At 50.0% G+C, this 21,309-nt stretch overlaps 2 protein-coding genes across 11 annotated transcripts; both read right to left on the bottom strand.

Moving 5' to 3' along the window:
- Positions 1-209: 209 nt before the first annotated feature.
- On the bottom strand, positions 210-19,702 carry UBOX5 (U-box domain containing 5). Its single transcript, XM_063335625.1, has 5 exons — positions 19,661-19,702; positions 7,950-8,046; positions 5,705-6,887; positions 2,595-2,756; positions 210-1,122 (listed from the first exon to the last, which is right to left on the bottom strand). The coding sequence occupies exons 2-5, from the start codon at positions 8,001-8,003 to the stop codon at positions 911-913; spliced, it is 1,611 nt and encodes a 536-aa protein (XP_063191695.1). The 5' UTR covers positions 8,004-8,046; positions 19,661-19,702; the 3' UTR covers positions 210-910.
- FASTKD5 (FAST kinase domains 5) lies at positions 6,847-19,770 on the bottom strand. 10 transcript variants are annotated; one of them, XR_010071187.1, is made up of 5 exons: positions 19,661-19,761; positions 15,690-15,775; positions 12,811-15,199; positions 7,950-8,046; positions 6,847-6,887 (listed from the first exon to the last, which is right to left on the bottom strand). XR_010071187.1 is itself a non-coding variant. In XM_063335623.1 (4 exons), the coding sequence occupies exons 3-4, from the start codon at positions 15,159-15,161 to the stop codon at positions 8,406-8,408; spliced, it is 2,370 nt and encodes a 789-aa protein (XP_063191693.1). In that variant the 5' UTR covers positions 15,162-15,199; positions 15,690-15,775; positions 19,661-19,761; the 3' UTR covers positions 8,321-8,405. The 10 variants fall into 10 exon arrangements, 8 of the variants coding, with proteins under 8 accessions (XP_063191693.1, XP_063191694.1, XP_063191690.1 ...); XR_010071186.1 differs by lacking the exons at positions 6,847-6,887; positions 7,950-8,046 and adding exons at positions 11,776-11,913; positions 12,028-12,239; XM_063335623.1 differs by lacking the exons at positions 6,847-6,887; positions 7,950-8,046 and adding an exon at positions 8,321-8,424.
- Between the last annotated feature and the right edge of the window lie 1,539 nt (positions 19,771-21,309).

Below are 21,309 nucleotides of genomic sequence, written 5' to 3'. Positions count from 1 at the left end.
TATCTGAGTCTCAACCCTGTGACGGTCCAGGCAGCCGCTGTGACAACTCCCCTAAAACCCACGGGTCTGCAGGTCCTTTGTGTCGACCGACTTAGCTTTTTCCAGCCCATTTATTCAGCGCTCTGCAAAGAGATTCACTCCACGAAATCATTAAGACACACAATGAGACCAATTACGAGTCAGAAAGAGAACCTGACTTTAAACATAATTTTATTAAGGCTTAAATGTCTATCAGCCAGACGGGAGCTGGTCCAGTCACACGACATAAACCGAGAGTGACGTTTGGTGTAACGCGATGGCTTTTCTACAAGGGTTCGTACGAGCAGGATGAGATCGCTGCTGGTTACTCACGCATCAACCACGACCTCTCTTCGTGACTGGCTGGACTCCAGGATGAACGAGGTGCTCCTGCAGCGCAGGGGGGGCACCGCAGGGAGGAGGGGGGTGAGGCGGGGAAGGGGAGAAGTCAGGTAGCTTGCATGTTGTCAATCACAAGGACTTCGCCTGGTCCACGACCGAATGGCTGCTCGTCAAATATGTAAATGGTTTTAACTCACAGGGAAGCTAAACTCACAGTCCAAAAGGCACCTATGCTAAACCACTGAGCCACGGGGATGGTGGTAAGAGGGCGGGTGCGACAGGTGGAAATCAGTTCTGTATAAATACATATTCCTCGTTAAAGAAGCTATGGCTTTTATTATCCTCAGATCGCTTTGCTCTGGCGCGATGCTCTAACCCCCCACCCCCCACTACTCTGTAAGCACAAGAAGACCAAGTCCTCTCCGCCATGACGGGTGCTCATCTGGCAAGCTCTCCAAAGGCCTTTGTCCTCCTACGGATCGATACGGACACAGGGAACAGCAGCGGCTCCTTGTTCTCATCCTCCCGGCAGGCTCCGGCAGCCGAGGGCTCAGAAGTGAACCCTCCTGACGTCGTGTGTGGCAGCCGACCTTTTGCAGCTCCCGCACAGTATCGATGATAGAGACTTCTGCTTCTCGGCCAAGCACGGGCGACACATGAGGTGGCCGCAGGAAAGCTGGTAAACAGGCTCCGTTTTGAAATAAGAGGAGAAGGTTTTGCCGCAGGAAGCGCATCCTTGCGTCTGGCTGCTCCTGCCCTGCTCTGCAAAGGTGAGAGGAGAAGGGGCTTGGTCAGGGGGGGCGGGTGACAAGTCCACACTGTGCTGCCCTTTATGTGCCCAATCCTGCCTACGAGCCAAGAGTCCCACTTTCTGCGGGTGTACGGCACAGCTGTAGGCACTCACGGCTCAGGACTGCGGCCCTTTTTCTCTATCACTACCCCAAGGAACGGGAATGCTCTGGCTTCTGGGGCAGGTTGTGCGCAGAAGGGGTTGGATCACGTCAGCATTTGCACCATCAGGCGTTTAATTGAGGACAGATGACTACAAAGGGCTTTTCACTTTTACTGAGACTAAATCAGCCTCCCTTCTGCTTTTCCGATGAATTAAATCACCGATTCCCAAGTGGAACGCTTTAGGTATCACTTTGCATTCCTGTCACACACCACCTATCCAGGGCTACTCAGTCAACTCTTAAACAGCAGCAATTTTAAAGGGGACTGGAAAAAGCTTAATAGCTTAATGTCACTGCGGAACACCAAAAGCTATTCAGAGAGAGAGAGACAGCCACTGCGAGCTGCACAGCCCCGGCCTGTTCTCAGAGTCACTTGGTCCCCCTGAGCCCCCTCCTCTGCCACGAGCAGGCAGATCCTCGTTCAGGGGAAGAAAAGGAGTGAGCCAGGAGTTAGGGCATCGGCCTGTGGAGGGACATAGGAAGCTTCAATGCTTCCCCGCATCCCGAAGAAATAATTTTGGGAGTGCATGCACAGATGGATTAGCATGTCTAGCTAGTAGATGGGATGAAAACTGCAAGGACTCAACATCCTGGCCTATATATATTCAAACCTGATGGGATTCTGGGCACGTACTTGCTGCAATGTTGCTACCGTCACCTGTTCCTGTTAAGGCTCAGCACGCTACATGGCATTTGCTAGATTTACACCTCTCCAGCCGCATCTCCGCACCAGACTCATTCCCCACCCACATGGCAACTGCCCAGCTTGCTCTGTGCAGTGAACGGGCAATGTTGAAGCCCCTCAGCCCAAACCGCAGAGCTCTGGGAGCGGCCCAAGCTTCGATGTGGGGCGAGCTCTCAGTCCGAGCTAACCTGGTGCAGGCTGGGCTGAGCAACGTGTCTCTGCACAAAACGTATCCAGGACCGTCCTCGGGCAACGCAGACAAGACACAGCCAACAGCACAGGGAAATCATAGGACTCATGCTGAAGTCTGCTCTGACTGTGGACACGGACCACATACATACCTCACTTTCTGGGGGCCAACAAGGTCTAATCTGCCTCACTGGGAGAATAAACCACTAAAACTGCTGAGGTGCAAAAGCAGAAGTCAGGGATTGTTAAGTGAAGCTTGCTAGGAGACAGTATAATATTTTTATATTGAATATACAATATTTTGGGGTTTGAAGAGGCATAGAAAGATACTGGGCAGCAGCATAACCCTCCCAGTTCTCCTCTCCTCTCTCGCTCCCAAAGGGGAACCAGAGGCACCTGCTGCTTACCGAGGACGGTGCCCAGGCTCCACGAACTGCTGCAGCCTCCCTCGCTCTGTGCCTGCTGCTGGCTCTTCATCAGCTTGGCCGTAAACGAGGGCATGGAGCTGAGCGCCGAGTTCAAGGCAGTGTCCAAACTCTCCGACAGTTTTTGTTCGTGAGAGACCAGATCTGCAAAGAAAAGCACAAGTTTGGGAAGCGGATGCTGGGAAAAAGCAAGCTGTCAACGCACAACAGAAATGCTGCTTTGCCTCTGAAACTTTGGGACAACACTTAGGATTTTAGGACCTCTGCCACTTGTTTTGTCGAGAGGTTTCTTTCCCCCACCGAGGCGCCAGGATGGGGACGAAGTGCCTCATCTCCTTTGAGTCCTAAAGATGAAAAGCCCTACGGATCGGACATTCATGTCATGCCCCGGTGCCAATGAACATTCAGGTACTGGCTGATACCCACAGGTCCACAAAACGCCAAAGGATCCAGAAACCCATCTCTCTCAGAAACCTCAGGCAGCTCTCTCAGCCTGCACCACCGAGGGTCCCAGCCCAGTGCTCCCAGGCTCGCTTTGTGCAGCTAACTGGGAACACTTAAGCCACTAACAAAATCTGGGCACTCTCTTTTTTCTCTCTGTCCCAGCTCTAAGTCAAGGGATAAAGCCAAAGGCACAGGGATGGATCTGTCCTGTGCAATACCAAAGGTGTTAATTAAGACTATGCATTAAGAGAATGATGTCTGCATCACTAATTCTGTTAAATCCATCTCCCAAAGGAAGATCTTTGAATTAGTGCCGCACATTTGCTACAGCAATCAAGGCTGATGAAATACTGAAGCATGAGCTTCCTGGGATGAGCACTGGGATGAGCTCCCTTGGGAGCTCCAGGACCCCACAGGACAGTCCCTGCTCATGTGGGGCTGGGGCACACCCCCAGCCGGAGCCGCTACACGTCTCTGCAGTAAAAATAACAAGTGATTCCTTCTAAAACACGGAATGATCGCTAGGCTGAGATCTCAGAGAAGAAATGTGTCGTCTGACTTCTTCCTACTCTTTCCAGTATCACCAAATACCAATTATTTTCAAGCAAATCCTTAAAGAATTTGTTTAAAATCAAATGACCACCTAAGTTTTTTCCTCGAAACAATTTTGGGCAATTTTGGGAGAAAGCTGATGGGAGAGACAGGTACCAGCAGGCGCAAATAGCATTCAGAAGCTGTGGGCCACATTTTGACTTGTTACAGACCACTAGTTTAGCGAACACAAGAAAACTCGACTTACCTGCCTAGAGACAGCCCTTACGTGACCAGAAGACACGCGTGCACCGGGTATTTATACCGTCCTACTCAGACCAGACTGCTTGCAACAGACGGCCTCAGACACTGCTGTTCTTGTCAAGCTCATCTAAAGATGAGACTGCTGGAGATGTCTCTCTCCCCCCTCCCAGCTTACGTTTACCTTCCTCTTCCAGCAGCATTATTACCTAAAGCAGTAGTGCAGTTTAATAGTAGGAAATATAAATGTTGCTGTATGAAGTACAGTTACATTCACGTAACAGTTGCCCTGGCAGCAACTCCAATATGTTTCAGGAATTCCTGTGCCAACAAGGGAGAAAGCAAACATGGCAAAATAGTTGTGGATTTGGGCAAAAGATCTAACATGGAGTCAAGAGGAGCGATTGCCCGTGAGCCAAGCTCTTCACCACGGACTGGAAGCTGAAGGTACTAATCATTAGAGAATAAACCACAAGAGGGAACAGATTTTGGGGAGAGAGGTGTGAATCTCCTTGGTATTTAAGCCACAGATCACCTTTGCTTTCTAAGGACTGTCGCCTCCTCACTGGTCCAGCCCACCCCAGCACTTGAATGCTGCTGGGTGGGAGCTGCCAGACCTACAAGGAGTATCCTACACTCCTGCTCCAGGCGCTCAAAGGATCCAAAGGTCTGTCAGCACTGCTGCAACGCTGCCTTGGCTGCTTGGTGAGAAGCTGTTGGTGTGGCTGGGGACCAAGATGGGTGACAGGACTCAGCTTTTCAGGGAATTTATCTCAGGGCTGCAGGTCTGGACTGTTTTTCTGCCTCCTGGAGCTTATGCCCAGTGACGCTGTGACCAGATCGCTGAGAAAAGCAAGGACAAAAGGAAAACAGTGGCCATTTCCTTCCTCTGTAGACACAAGTCACATCCCTTGTCTGATGTCTCTACCTGGTTTTCTGCTTTAACTAACTGCAAACCCTGTGGCAAGTCTCTCACAGCCTGTGCTGCCTTCTCCTTCCTGCTCTGAAGGCAGCGCTGGCTGCAATTCCCTTCCTGCCGTTTGTTCCACTCCCTTGCGCTGCTGCACCAAGATTCGTGTAGACGGGAGGCTGTGCAGCAACACGCTGCCCAAGCTCAGCCTCTGCCACTGCAAGAGAAGCCCTGTGAGAAGACAAGCAGCCAGCGTGTCCCAGAGACACAATCTGTGCAATGACACTGAGCGTGCAGGGAACTAGCTGCCCCAAGAGCCCAGGCTGGCAGTGCCTGGGTAGGGAAATCCAGGAGCAGGATTAGTGTCCCATTCCCACTTTCCTCCCCACCTCACTCCTTGTGATAAGATCCATACCAGCCAGGACTCCCCATGCCATCACCACCGCACCACCAGACATTTCTTTTTCCTGCTGTTGCTTATTTTCTTGCTGATGCAAGAACATATTGGATGGCCGGGATAATAAATCACCCATGATAAAGAAACTTCAAACCAGCACACAGTGAGAAAAACATTGTCTCCACATGGACAGTGGCTTAAAAACAAAGAGGAGAAAAGAAATACAAACTAAAAGGGAAACACAGCGACCTGAGCAAACAAGAGGGCTGTGAAACAGACTGCATGGGTAACACAATGGGAACAACGAGCCTAGAGTTGAGAAAAACTGAAAGAGAATGGGAGCAAACACCACCCAGGATGGCAGGCTGTGCTGAGGAGAAGGGATACGAATGAGATGATGACCTGACTTCCACGACATCTATCTACAGCAAAATACAATGGCCTTAAAGCTTTCTAGAGGTGGGATGGGAATCTCTACTGGAGCCTCCTGGCTTGAAAACCTGGCCCCAGATGCTCAAGAAACACAAGTGACTTAGGGCGCCACGATACCTGTTGAACAGTCCATTTGGATCAAATGCGAGTCATTGTCAGTTTTCATTTTTTTAGCACTGTTCTCTGAGGTAGACGTGACAAGTAAGTTTGTAGAAGAAAAATAGGGTGGCTGCACAGAGCTCTGATCCATACAGTCCATCTTCCTTTTCAGAGAAGACATTGTTATGGAAGAAGGTACAAGCACTTCCGAGGCATGAGCCCTCCCGAGCAGGTTGGTGCCAGGGATGCTGTGCTGTAAGAGGAAGTGGTCTATCCTGGCCTTGAGGGTAGGGTGAGGTAGGGGCTGCGAGTGCTGGCTGAAGGCCACCCCAGTGAAAGGATCGCTGGGTACCCTGCCCCAAGACGCCTCACTCCGGTTGCATTTTTCCAGGGTAGTCTGGTCGATCACCTTCCCGGAGGGCAGGAGCATGGGGAAGGTCATGATCTCCAGAGTGATGGGGTCCAGAAATTCTTCAGGGATGTCTTGGACGATGTCCACCAGCTTGTGGAGGGTCTGCTGCTCGCTGTCATTGGCGCTGAAGGGCACGCAGTCGCTCTCCATCGGTGTCCAGAGCTCTGGCTTGAGGCTGCCGACGTCCTGGGAGAAGAACTGGGAGGCCACCTGAAAGACACCCTCGATCACCTCCTGGGGGCACGATTTGGCAGGCTGTCCCCACACCTCCAGCCTCTTAATGCAAGGCAGGCCACCTCCGGCCACGTGGGTGATGCAGATTTTTAAGTGCGACACGTTGCTCAGTGAGGCAGGCCCTTTGTTCCAGAGGTCTTGAGAGGCAGAGCCAGGGTAGGAGAAGACATTTTCCATCTGATGGAAGGGAGGCCTTGGCTTGAAGCCTCTGTGGCCAAACGTCACTTTGCTTTGATTTTTCAAGACAGCTTTGCCCACCAGTGTGAAAGTGTCTTTGTCTGACACAGGCTGACCGGCCAGACCTGAGAATTGACCCTCAGGGCTCTGCCAAGAGGTTTTATTGCATGAGGTAGAGGTGTAAACTTCAAGCCCGGAGAAGGTTTGGTATCCCCCAGATGAGATGTCGATATTAATCCTGCAGATCTCAATGTTGAAAGGAAAAGAGATCGTGACATGGACTGGAGGTTTGATAAAGTATTCACTGCGGAAACCACGATTTCTCCTGGCAAGGTCTTCAGAGATCAGATTCTCCACTTCGTAACCATCAGCAGAAATCTGTGTTTCAAGAGAAAAATGGATTTAAATTGAAGCAGTTAAAGAATTGCTTTGAATTAATACGGAGTTAGTTTCTAGGAGATTCTGATGATGCTAAGTGAAAATGTAACTACTTGTAGAGTAGAGTAACTTCAGCAAACGTTGTCAAGAGCTGCGTATTCTACTGGACAAAGGGAAAGCTGTAATATTGAAGGGAAAAAGGTATCTCAAGTCAAAGGTATCTCAAGTGAAAGCATGCAAACCTGTAAGCATGTAACATTGTCTTGTTTTGAGATCCTACAAAATTAGGGCTTTTTCCCTCCAACACTTAGTGTGTGCCACATCAGAGCCGTGACATGAGGTTATACAGTGTTCTAACGCTACCTAGCAGAGATTGAAATAAGCACAGACAGGACAAACGAAATTTTGAACAGTAACTTCTGCGAAATCTCTTAATACTGATTTTTCAAAGTACTAAGCCTTCAGCTCCGCTTTATCTTTATGTGAGCTGCAGATCACAAACACCCAGACATGGGTTCTCTCAGTGTTTGCACATCACCGACTCTCTCAAGACCAAAGCACAAAAGGGGAAGGGGATCCGGGAGCCCAGATTCTCAAGAGCAGTTCACAAAACCTCCTTGGTGGGAATGACAGGAGACTGGTGAGCTTGGAAGGGAAAGCTGTGAGCAAACCCACCCAAATCACAACCCTCCCACATCTCTGGAACACGATTTTAATTGACAAAAATGCTCTTGGCTTTGCAGACTAACAAGCCTACACTTTACCTGCATCTGTCCTCGGTGCTTCTGCTGCCGGTGGACATACACAGTGTCCCATGTTAAAATCCCACCCTGAACCAGCCAGACCACACAAAATGACGGGAGTTTGCTGTGAGTTGCCCCTGCTTTGTTTTCTCAGGGAAGTCTGGCATAGCCAGCCAAAAATCAGTCTTCCAGGAACACTGATAATTACCACAGATGAGCAGCAAACAAGCCCTCCCCAGCCCCAACCAGTCCAGCGTGCCACTTCCACCTAACCTCTCCAGCTCCCTAACCCCCACCCCCCAGCCCATCATTATTTTACCTTGTTGCAGTGAATTCTGGGCTTGAACTGTGGGAGACAGACGTTTATTACCATCTTGGCAGTTGGAGACAGCTCACTTTCTGAGCATCAGATTCAGCTTGTAAAAAAAAAAAAAAAAAAAAAGAGGCAAAATAAAGACAGTGAACACCCACAAACAGTGAAAGGATCTCATGTTTTGGAGCCTGCATGAATTACAAGCTCAGTAGTTCCTAAAATGTAACTCAGATCTGAGTCTAGGAGGTGAAGCCAATATAAACCAAAATGACTGTCATGGAGAGATGGGACTGAGAGAAAAAAATGTGTTATATTAATTAGTGAATCCCTGGACAAACATCAAAGAGAAAATGGCTATTTTAACTAAAAAGTCTTACCTATGGGTAGACTAGCAATTAGACCTGAAAGCTTATCAAAGATGTAGGAGGTTTTGTAGAGTATCACATGAGGATGTCAAAGCTCTCAGCAGCTTCCATTGGACCTGGAGGACAGGGGATGGTCTGTGATCCGACCAGGACATTCAGCATCGCAGACCCTCACCGCTGCGAGGCGGAAAGAGCCAGTGTCATACAATCATAGGCTTGGAAGGGACCTCTGGAGATCATCTACCACAAGCCCCCTGCCAGAGCAGGGTCACCTAGAGCAGGTTGCACAGGAATGCATCCAGGTGGGTTTTGAATGTCTCCAGAGATGGAGACTCCACCACCTCTCTGGGCAGCCTGTTCCAGCGCTCTGCCACCCTCAGGGTAAAGAAGTTCCTCCTCATGTTTAGGTCCATTCCCACCGTGTGTCCTTGAGCTGCCTGTTTAGTCTCTGTGCCTGGTTGCCCCCACACGCCAGGTCTATCTGCTGCCTTCAGCAGTCTGAGGCAGGACCTGCCTGTGCTCTTGGACAACATCCAACACGCCAAGCTCGGATGGGGCGTCTCAAGACAGGGCTAACACCAGTCAGCACTAGCACATCGCTGCTGCAAAGAGAAATGTTTCTTGAGAGCTTCAGATGTAAGCTAAGATTAAACACAAATATTAATAATCGGTATTTTATAGCTCCGAGGGAGCAGAGGGCATTTAGTAGCTCTAAGGAAATTATCTGTGTTCTGAACACCGACCCAGCTGATTCTTCCAACAACGTTCATTAAAGAAACTCAAGTGAACGCACCTTCTTTTCCATTGAAAAAAATGTGACTCGAATTGGTTATATCAGTTCCCTTTTAAGAATGAAATTATCTGCGAGGTAAGAGTTTTAACCTTACATTAACCTTAGTTTTAACGTGTCATTGCCTTGGGCAACCTTGCAAATCAGGAACCCACTGCTGTCTTCAAGAACAAGCAGCCCTTTAATGATTTTGCAGCTGAAGTTGTTAGTTCAGCCAAAATGAAATTGGCCTTCTGGGGGCACGTCAGTCCGGCTGCTGAAATGCAGAGTGTTAACAAGCTTGTTTTGCCTGCCTGCTAAGCGTGTGGGTGCAGCCTGGTCTGCGTGCGATCGAGTGCAACAGCCTGAAACCAGAAATGCCGTATCCGCGGTACAAATCCCACATACAAAAATCAACACAACAGAAGCCAAGCCTGCTGAGAGCAGAGCAGAGCTTGAAGGTTACAACACCAATGCTTGACCGAAGCAGGCGTGAACCTAAGGAAAGCTGTAGCAGGCCAGACGAGCACCCCTTCTAGCCCGGTATTTGGTCTGACAGCCATCAGGAGCAATTCCTGCTCCTCAGCAGGGAACACGGGAACAGGACAAGCACAAACCAACGCTCCCTCAGCGCTACTTTCTTGGCTTTCTGAGCCTGAGAGGCTTCGAGTACAGGGCTGCCAGTGAGGAACTCTTCAAACAGGCTTTTGAACTGGTCTGACTTTTGGCACCCGCATCTTGTGGGAGTAAGCTTGTCAGTTTAACTACAGGCTGTGTGACAAAAACTACTCTTTTTGGTTCATTTTGAACGTGTTGCCTGGTAAATTAGCTTGGCCCTCAGCGCTGGTATTACGAAAAATGGCAAATCGACTCTTTCTGCTCCTTTTCTTGGAATGACTCAATATTTGCCCTCTGATCTATTTCTCCTCACGTCTCTTTCCTGGTCTGAAGACTTCTCCGTTCCCATCTGACCAGACTGGTGCATTCGCATTCAGCAAGTCTCGGTGAGACCTTCTCCGAATGACAGTGAGCAAGGAGAGGCTCCTTCACCTCAGCATCCCTGCAAACTCATCCCTTTAACTCACTTCTCATGAGCCGCTGCCTACTGAGATCCTGCCTACAGTGCATGCCAAATTCTCCCGTGGACCTTGTGGTCGTGCAGCGTCCTCTTTTCGTAGTGCTGTCTCGTGCTAGGCAAATCATGGATACAAGGAAGCCATTCCTCAGGACAGACTCATGTCTCCTTCCAAGCCTAAGGCTGTTATGGAGGTTGAGTCTTTTCTACCATGCTTTTAATAATCTGTGGCAATTACCTCTGGTTAATTACAAATAATTTATTCTCTCACTAAACTTGCTGTCTTTCAATTCAACAAGTTGCTCCTTGTTCTGTAGCACAAGGAGTTATGCATGTATATATTGGTATATTTTATTGGATTTCCTCCTAGCTGTTTGTGACCCTGACAGACTTAAACAGCTCAGGCTAATTTTTCAAGGTTCAACGTCTCAGTAAGAAAATGCATTATTCTCCATGACCCAGTCACCGCTCCCTCTTCTTCTGAACAGCTCTGCTACGCTCTTGCTACACTCAGTTGGTCACTAAATTGCTTTTACCCATGGCTGTGGTTTTTTTTTTTTTTTTACTCTTTCCACGAAAACGCAACTCAGAAGACAGACAGCGGGGATAAAGGGACAGATTAAATGAGAAACCAGAATGAGATTGGGACTAAGCTTCTTCTCTGTAAAAAAGGAAAGCGAGAACTGGCTGGACACACTGTGATAGGAACGTTAAGGCTCTGGCTGAGGTCAGAGAAGCAGGCTGGGGACAAGAATCAGAAGGGACAGGCAAAAGCAGGTGAGAGGAACAGATCAGAGGAGGAGCCAGGATCAGATGGGGACAGTGAGACCAAGACCCTGCTAGCAAAGAGCCTGGGCTGAAGCAGACTGTAAAAATCTCTGGAAAATTAATGGGATGGGGCAGCAGATGTGGCTTCATAAGGCTACTGCTGCCATTACACACCAAATGTGTGGAGGTCTCCTGTGCTAGCAAGAACTCACATGGTCGTGGCACAAAGGAGGTTCTGAATTTATGAACACTTTAAAAATACAATACCCATAAAACTGCATTACTAAAGTCATTACTCGTCAAAACAAATGACTCAAAGATCACAAAGGATGCATGCCATCAGGATGTTACACAACTGTCCACCTATCTGGAGTGCGTACCTTCCTTAAGGTGAACAAAGATCTTTCTACTGAGGCACTGAAACACAGACCTGAAGGACTGTATTCTGTACTTTTTTATGCCAGCAAGATCATCTGCGGTCTTGGACGTGTCACTTAAAACCAGGCTTTCTGGAGGTAGTCACTAAGTGCCTTCCTGGTGTCCTACATATAACTAGGGAGCTGCTGCAATAAGGAACGTGCATAGTGGACACTGAACTAAGGTGCTCCATAGGCTGAGTATTTGAGGGAGAGGAAAAAAACAGCCCAAACATTTTAAACCAGGCAGCCAAAATGAGCTAATATACAGTATCTGTCTTGGGACAGCAACCTGCTTACTGGCACCTCTCCTCCCTATCCTTCACCTCCATACGCCTTGAAATGCCACACTGCAAAATAGCCAGAACAGCTTGTCTGCCTTTGCAAGTGGGAATGGGAGTTTCACCTGCTGCTCCATGTGAAATAATCCCTGCAGCTCTGGTCAGATGCAGGGCCTGCCCTGTGCACCTCAGGAAACGTCCCTCCTCTGGCAGAGAATCACCACCTGCAAGCTCAGGAAGAAGCCAGCAACTCTGTCCTCAGAATGGCGTGCAGAAATCAGACACCAGGCCGCATCCTGAGCAAGAAAATAATGTGGTAAGCCATGTGACAGAGGATGAAAGCAACAGCCTCCAGAGCAGATGCTCCACACAGCTAGAATTTGCACTCTAGTTTGCACAGGACTCATCACCTGGGCAGGAGAATCACCTAGAGGCGGATTTGTCGTCCCCATTCGGTGGCAGACATTATCAACAGGGTCAACAGGATGCAAATCCTCTCTGCCAGGCATTGCTGAGAGCGGAGCACGGAATTCACATCTCAGGGTCAGAGCGCCCCGACCCTCAGCTCCAGATTCCATCTCATCACTCAGCTTTCACCACCTGTCCTGCTCATGCACAGCTCCTAAAGGAGAAACTCAGACTGTGTGCCCACCAGCCACAGCTCGATGGTGATGGAAACAGTAAGGAAACACCTATGTGTATTCCTGGCACCCAGGTCAGTTTCATGACTAAAAAACATTCCAATTCTCTCCCAAATATCACTGTTCTGCTCTCAGAGTCACTACATACATCCACTTTCATCTAGGGCGGAGAAGAAAGTAATCACGGAGAAAAATGAATAGGACAGTTTTTATTTGTCATGGAAGCATTTGAGGATCTACGTACAAAAGGAGAGCGCGGGATATATGACTGTCAGCAGAGCAGAATTGACTAACATAGCAAAGCAGACCGAGCACACAGAGGACCTGCCAAAAACTTAACCAACACTTAGACATCGTTTTAACTGGTAATCAGAAAGAGAGATGCATCTGGGAGGCCGTGTCAGCCTCCGAGCAAGCACCACACCAGACTAGCCAGCCCTGCTAAGCAGAGCTGGGTCGAATACTTTGTAATGGAGGTAGCTCAGTTTCTCCAAACGTGTGCGTTTGAGCAGAGGAAACCACTCCCAGAAGGGAAGCTCAACCACCACATACCCTAGCTGCCGCAGCTGCCGCCGTTTCAAACAGTGCAGCCCCAAGAGCCGCTTGGAGCAGTAGCAGTAGTGGTTTCGGTTGGACACCTGAATAGCCAGTTTCACCCCCTGAGGCTGCCGATTCAGTGTAAGAGACGGGAGGGCTTCAAGACAGCGCCCCAATTTAGGCTCAAGTTGCAATCTGGCATCTGCAATAAGAGGTGCACCTGAAAATGCAGCACGATCCCCGGTGCGTGGTGTTCGTGCTTCTTCCCCTCTTTCCTGACCGGGAGTCCTGTCTGCATTTTCCACTTCCACAGGAGACTGGTTATTAGATCTGCCTTTTATAAGCTGAGTCATTAAGTCATCTGTTAGACTAACACCGATGTCTTTTAGTTTCCTATCTGGAATAGGGTCTTTTAAGTTGAAAGGGATGGGATGCCCATCCATGGCTAAATGAACCTCCAGATCACTTGATCTCGTGTGAGGCAGGATCATGTGGTTCTTCACATACTCAGGGCCACCTAACATGCTCTGAAGAAGAGACGCGGCTTCCACAATTTCGGGCCTGACATAGATTTCTTGCTCTGCAAAATTCAAAACCATCTTGGTAACCTCTTCATAAAGCTGAGGTGGAAGGCGGTTGCCTTGGTAGCTTGGGCACTCAATTTCAACGCTTTTACTCAGGGTGAACAGGTCCTTTTTGAGCTCATATTTACTACTTCTCGTTTTCTGGACAAACTCATCCCTCAAAGCATAGTCTATCAGCTCCTCTGGGAAGCGTTTGACAAATGCCAGGCCAAGCAAACCAGTAAGGAGATGCTCCGGAAACTTCCTAAATTCATGGAGTTTTCTATGCATCTGCTCTATCAGGCTGGAGTAAAACTCCTCCTCGTTCGGAGGTTCATAGTCCAGGCATCCAAACGACCACAAGAACTTGGCAGCATCTTTGCTTCGGCAGTAAGTCACCTTAGAAGGCAAAGACATGGCTACAGCAGCCATAATGCCTTCATCAAAGTAGTGTAGGGATGAACAGGTAAGAGTGATGTGCATGATGCCTTGGATGTTTACTGTTGGAATCCGAGCGGGAATAACCTTCCCAAGTTTCTTCATGACAGGTAAGTGGTCCATGCGAGTATAGCGGAGCATTTTAAGCACGTTCACCAAAGCATAAGTGCTCATGTCTTCCATCTGCAGGGAGACTCTGTCTGCAATTTTTCTCATGATGTGGTCAGAGATACCACTGAGGGACTTGAAGAGCCCTAAGCAGACAGCACCCACTTCCTCCAAGGTGAAGGAGTCCAAGTACTTCAAAATCATGCTCTCCATTTTCAGCTTCAAGTCCACAGGTGACCTCCGGCCTTCACCTATGATATAAACAAGCTGAACAAACTGGGGCAAAGTGAGGTCTTTCCAGTGCATGTTGGCATAGCTGAACAAAATGCTCAGGTAGGAAGGCACACTACGCTCCAGACAGCGCCAGCAATCAGCCACCAGCAGCAGCTGGTCCAGGTTCATGTCCCACACCCGCCGGCAGAATTCGTTCTCGCACGCGTTCAGCAGAGGGTGGGTGGGTGGAACAACCAAATGAACACAAGCCTTTAAAATATCGATGAGATCTGAAGTACTGAACAACCTGATGTTTTTCACAGCACAGTGACACAGTGTATTAAACCTGAGTTCGGACACTAACACTGCGTGTTGTTCCACTGGCAAACGACTCAGTCTGCAAAAATAATCTGTGATAGTTCCTGGGCTCTGGCTGCCTTTGCATACGGCCACACTGTGTAAAATCGATTCACTTTCTTCTAAAGGAAGGGTCTCTATCGGCTCAAACTTGTCATAGCTGAGAGATCTGTATTCAGGCCTCCCCTTCTGAAACACACGAGGGTCCTCCTTTGAGTTATGCATCTCTGTTTTTCCCTTTTCTGCTTCCTCCTTGGTTTGTGCCACAGAGAGCAGTGCTGAGACGGTCTGCTCGAGGACTGGTTTGGACTTGGGCTTTGGCAGGGCATCTCTGACGGGTGGCAAAGCTTGAGAAGAGGCGGTACCAAACGTATGCTGAACCTGTGCGGTGCCAGGGCTGGTGAAAGTGTCACCGAGAGCCTGGCCACTGTTCCTAGCAGTGTGCTGCTGGGAGTCAGCTCTGCTTTTGGCATAGGCAGATGGATTATACGATACTCTGTAATCCAGTGGACTCAGCAACTGGATTGTAGCTGCAGATTCGGTTCTGGTGTTGGCTGTTTCTGGGTTCTCCTCCTTTTTTTGCTTACTTTTGTTGCTTCCGCTCTCGGCCTTGCACTTGGCTGTAGTCGAAAATGTAGTCACCCTGCTCAGTCTTGGAAATCTTCGGCATATTAGCACTGTAGCCATGGATCACAATTTACTGGGGTCAGAATTGCTTCCAGGTACTGAAAAAAGGGCAGACGAAGAATGAGTGGCTTCCACCTAACAAGAAGCACTTTTTAATCTATCCTTTAAGCTACCAAAAGTGAGGTGATGCCAGTGTTTCCCCTAGCCTGGGCGGCTGTTTTTCTGCAAAGCTGTAAGGCAGCTGCCATCGAAAATCACTTCATGCAAAAAGCAATCCAAGACAAGCACCCAGGTGACCTGATATACCCGAAGTCGGGGTACGCGGCAGTCAGGTATTACCTGCTACTCAGCAGCTACAAGCAACCTGGCAGAGACTGGGGGAGTTAAGGAGAAAGTAATCTCCTTTTCTTTTTTAAGAGACCCAAACTGCTTTCTTTCATTCTAAACAATGAAAACAGATTTTTGCAGTAGAGCTGCAGCTTCAACAGACTTTATGTATTCAAACAGAGCATTCTGCTACTTCAGTCACCATAGTCTGAAATACCAACCACCACCCGAGAAGCTGTCAAAATACGCAGGGTGCCGCACCGCTCATTGCACCTGGAGACAGGATGTGGAGGCTGTGAGCAAAGTCTCTGCAAAATCAGTCCGCAGAGGGAAAGCTGGCCCATAACCTGCAGATGAAGATTAGTTGAAAGGAGAAATTTGGTACCAGAACAAAGTCGGGAAAGAGTATGGCAGAAGTAACACAAATTATTATGAGATGCTACATTCTGAGTTGAGAATCAGAGGGAATAGAGCTTTACGCTTACGCTTCAGACTTGGGAGCGTTTCCCATAGTTTTAGGGTACAGAAGGCTTAAAAATGCCAGGTTCCTTCCTAACTCCTGCCTAAACCAGCTACAGCACAGAGCGTGAGGATGAGAAATCTGTCAGGAGTTAAGCTCTGTGCTGCCAGCCTGCACAAGCTGCCAAACGAGCCTGTTTACGATGATTCAGATGCTGATTTAAAAAAAGCACCAGGTCAGCGCTCTGTGTAACACACCCTTATCCCACCACTGTGTGGCCAACCCCAAAGATGCATTAGACCAGGCATTTTCAACTTCTTTAAAGTCCCTTGTGCTCTCATTACCACAGGGCACTGAGCAATCAGGAAAGCTGAAGTCTGGCAGAGACACTGCAACAGCGATTCGCGTTAGCTTCTGTGTTCCCCACATGGGGGAAATAAATCCTTTATTGGCATCCCTCTGAGCTCTGCTTATACATGTGGCTTCCCGATTAGGGCTAGATCAAGATGTCGAATCAGAGCAGGCAAACTCAGCTTTGCAGCAGTAAAATGGATACCTTGGGGGAAGAAGAGGTGGGGAGAATGGTCTGGGATTGGTCTATCTGAGTAGAGGAGGGCTGCAGTGGGATGGGGCATCACAACCAGCTCTGGCTAAACATAAGCTAGATATTTTTTATTGAGTACAAGAATCCTCACATCTCCCATTGCCCATTAGATGATCTATTCCTGCATCACAACGGCAAAGCGTCAGCTCCTCCCAGGGAAGGGTGAGATGGAACAGGAGGGTTGTGTGTGTGAACAAGGGGAGACAGGAGGATGGGGAGAGTCGAAGTGATGGTCTTTGCTCCCTCTTGGTACAGATGCGGAGTGCTGCCTGCCAGGGGATGATTCCCTCTTGTGTGCCCTGAACAGCAGCAAAAGCAGCAACAGGAGCAGGCAGGCAGGCAAGAAAGACATCTCTAATCTGGCACAGGCACAAGCAGCCTGCTGCTCTCTGCAGGCCATTCTCTAATCAGGTAGCTTTATCTCTGCCTTGTTGGGGCTCGGCTTCTGTCCGAGGACAGCATCTCAGCACAAAGTTGGCATCGGAGTGCTCCTGATCTGCTCCAGTGTAAAGTCAAGTGGCTCAACTCAGCCCTCTGGGATCAACCACTTCGACTCGCACTGAGGCAGCCAAGGAGACCTCGCACCGTCTGCTCCGTGGGCAGAGCTTGGGGGCAGCAACTGCCACCTGGCGGGTGAGGAGAAGCTGCCGAAGCAGGAACCCTCTCAGCCACTCCAGCAAGAAGGTGAAAAAAAGCAACCTGGGTGGAGAATAGGGGGCTCGGAGGGAAAAAGAGGGAAGGCAAGCTGAAATGAAGATTTCTGGAGACGGCCATGCAAGGAGGAACGTACAAGAAAGAGGCCAATGCATTTTTAAGAGGAGTAGTAAAAGGCTGATAAATACTGTGAGACTCCCATGAAGCTTGCTAGGCACCTTATTTGCATCTCAAGGCACACCATGGGGCAGCCCCCTGGTCCAGATCAGGCTCTGCTCCACAGACCTCAGGCAGAGCCCAGGCACTGCTGACCCTTACAGCTGGGCTACTCCCTGCCAGCCAGGCAGCTACAAGGCTGTAACCATCCCCTTCCCACAAGAGAAGTTAAATCATGACAGGCAGAAGAGACTCTAGCCCTTCCCTACCACTGACCATCTTGTGAGTCTGGGAAAGGAAGAGCCCACCCAGAACCTGGACAGCAAAACCCAAGCCAAGAACCGCGATGGCACAGCTCAAGTGTCACAAAGCCATCATCAGCAGCAAGCAGGAGCTGGATTTCAAAGCTCTCCTGTTCAGCACATAGCAATGTTTGATGAAAATTTAATTTCTGTCTCTACTGGCTGTGATGTCCAGCCTGACCCGGCCACAAGTGACAGATGCCATCCTTGTGTGGCTGCAGACAAGGCAGCTGTGAAGCGGGCAACGCTCAGATCTGCACTGTGGCTGGGGAAAGGAGACCCTGTCCCCTCTAGCATTGTTTCCTCTTCTAGCACTTTGCAGAGCTTGTCCCAGAGGACACTTGGAGGGGCTGGTTCAAGCTGCAAAAACGATCTGGGACAAGAGGAGGTTTATCCTACCTAGGCTTTCTGACAGACTTTCATGTCTGACTATTTCACACGTCCTCTATTTTTCTGTTATTGAGAGACAGGCAAGCACTATGGAGAGACACACCATTTATTTAAAACAAGTTCTATTTGCTGTGGAAAGGTGATGCTACCTATGAAATTCAGCACTCTGCTGTTACTAGAAACAGCCCTCTCGGTGAGGACAGCCCCACTTCAAGACAGAACCCAAGTCACCGCATTTGCACACCAAAGGCTCCAAAGGTGAATGTCGTGTCCTGCTAAGAAAACCATCCACATAGTTTAGTGTTAAGCTGTGATGGATTTGGGAAACTATTCAGTAAAGAGAATATTTCTCTATTCCCTTGCTCCAAATCCAACAAAAAAAAAAAAAAAAAAAAGAGACCACACGCAGGGGAGCGAGGTCAGGTTGGCTTGAGGTAATTCAAGTACCTTTGAAAGAAACAGGCTAGGTGGAAATGGCCTTTTGCCCGTGACTTTCACCCACGCCCAGCCTAAATCTTTGTGATCTTTAAAGTTTCTACAGCATTTCTCTTCCAACTCAACCTACACCTCTCTTCAGTTTTCCTTTCTTCCTCTTACCCTGATTAATCAGCCCTCCTTCCTCCTCCCACTTCTCTTCTTGTTCAAACACAGCCAAACTCCTTCCCACCTCTGGGCAAGTTTCTCCAGAAAATTCACTTCCAGTGACTCCAAAAAGCCAGTCAAAAGCGAGTTTTGGAGCTGGGCCTTGTAGGCTGTGAATGCACTTTGTGGATGTCCTCTGGGATGGAAACATCTGTGTGTGTGTCTGTGTGTCACACTTACAGCTGAGTTCTCGGCCAAGAGCGCAACTGCACAGCTGATTGTTAGCTGAACACCAGGGAAAACAACATTCCTGGAGGGATGCCACCCGCCTTGGAGTATCAACTCTGTGAAAGGGGATACAAGTGCACTCTAAAATGTTGTCTGTCCTTTTGGTCCCTCTGAAACACACAAAGGGGCTTTCACTAGTGCTGGAAAACCCTCGCGGAACCCACACTAGGAGACCACTCACTGCTGCAGCACATTGCCCCGACCCTGCTTCCCCTTACCCAGCACCACTGACAGCAAAAGGGTACGGCACCAACTCAGTACGTGAGAAGAACTTCAGATAAGAGCAGTAAAATGCTGGGAGTAAAACCACTCGTTTTGGCCAAGCGTGTACAGTTAACCCCTGCACCTGGGCTAAAGAGGAAAATTACAGGAAAGGAATTCTTCCCCCCCAGCACATTACGCCGTGAGAGTGGAAACCCGTCACTTGCTTGCTTGTGCCTTCCCCCTTCCCCTCAGATGGCAGCAGGCACGACCAGGGGCTCGACCCCACCCGGGGCAGAGCGGGCGGCAGGCCTAGCCCCGGCAGGCACCGCTGGAAACCCGAGCCCCGCTACTTACCCGCGTGGCTGTACCCATATATATATAATATATACATATATAATATAGACATACACAGAGGCATACAGGTCAGCGCAGCCCCCACCACTGCTGCCCCCGGGCAGGGCGGGGGGCTCCGCGCATGCGCCTGTGCCACTCCCCCCCCCCCCACCCCCCGCGGCTGAGGGTGCGGGAAGGGGAGGGGGAAGGGGAGGGGGACTGGGGAGGGTGCCGGCCCGCGCTGCCCGCTCGCACTCACCGGGGCCCAGCACCCGCCGCCGGCTCTGGCTCTGGCCCTGCCGCCCGGCCGCCAGCCAGCCAGCCCCTCCGCCCGGCCGCCCCCGTCGCCTCCCGCCGCTTCCGGCCACCTGACGGGTGACGTACTTCCGGCCGTACGGGAGCCGAGCGGAGCCCAGGCTCCCGAGGAGGCAGGAGCGGCGCGCGGCCGGCAGGTGGCGACGCGGCAGCGTGCGGCCGGGCCCGGCCCCACGTGATGGGGGAAGTCATGTGACGGGGGCGTGTGTGTCACGTGGCTGCTCATGGTGGCGGCCGCCATGTCGGTGGCGTGCGGGGGGTCCGGGCCCCACAGGGCGCTCTCCGGCTCCACGGTGCCGGCCCGCGGCGCGGCGGCTGCAAGCCCAGGGGGTCCCCCGGGGAGCTGGGCCCCAGTCCTCAGCAGCCCCCCCAGCAGCTGATCTCTGGGCCCCGCCGGGGGCCCGTATCCCCGGTGCGGGGCTCGCGGGGGGCTGGGCTGGCCTTGCCTCACAGGGAGCGGCTGCGGGTCGCGGGCAGCAGGGCAAAGTCCGGCCCTGGAGGGCAGGGGGACGGTGAGAGAATCCTGGCTGGTGGCCATGTTACCGAAGCGTATCCTTGAAGTGTCATTAGTAAGTTGTGTTGAAAGGCCCTATGTGTATTCTCATGAATAATGAGGATTCTATCCTTGAATCTGTCAGGCATTCGTTAATGAAAGAACTCTTAATCAAGGGAGGCAAGTATTGTATCATTCTCAAGGAGGCACATCCTGGGACGTGTGAGCATAAGGACCTTGAAGATGGTACTAATCATAGAATCACGGAATGAATAAGGTTGGAAGGGACCTTAAAGATCATCTAGTTCCAGCTCCCCTGCCACCTCCCACTAGACCAGGCTGCTCAAAGCCCCATCCAGCCTGGCCTTGAACACCTCCAGGGATGGGGCATCCACAGCTTCCCTGGGCAACCTGTTCCAGTGTCTCACCACCCTCACAGTAAAGAATTTATTCCCAATATCCAATCTAAATCTTCCCTCCTTCAGTTTGAAACCGTTACCCCTCGTCCTATCATTACTCCCTGATAAAGAGTCCCTCCCCATCCTTCCTGTAAGCCTGCTTAGGTACTGGGATGTTTTGAGCAGTTTAGCCAACTAGGCAGGAAAGTGAAAATTCTTAATGTCATAAACTGAACTACCTTCGTTATAATATCAAAAATCACGCCCATAGGTCAAGAAGACCCTCAACCTGGTGAAGACCCTTCCTTTGAGTGTGCGTGGTAGCTATAACTTGATTGAGTAATTGTATGTAAATTACTAAGCAATCAAATATAGGTAGGTGGTACTAATATTACAATGATGTTGTAAAACGTGTATAAAAATCACATGGAGAGTCCTGACAGGCGTGCTTGATCTGTGGGAAACCACCAATCACCCAGCCTTGTGCAACTCTGAAATAAATCATCAGTGTCTCGTCCTGGCGTATGAGACTGACTATTGCACACCGGGTAACGGATCCCACTTTTCGGCCAACAGCCAGAGCACTGCCTTTGGGGGGTTGCTCCACACCGGTGTGGAGTGGAGTCACGAACCAAGGAGTGTGGTGGAGGCACACCTTCATTGCAGCCTTACCAAGAGAACTGGAGGGGCTGAGGTGGGAAG

Source organism: Chroicocephalus ridibundus, chromosome 5 (genome assembly GCF_963924245.1).
Source record: "Chroicocephalus ridibundus chromosome 5, bChrRid1.1, whole genome shotgun sequence".
NCBI lineage: Eukaryota > Metazoa > Chordata > Aves > Charadriiformes > Laridae > Chroicocephalus > Chroicocephalus ridibundus.
The sequence above is the reverse complement of the archived record's forward strand: the minus strand, read 5'-3'. Positions and strand labels throughout refer to the sequence as shown.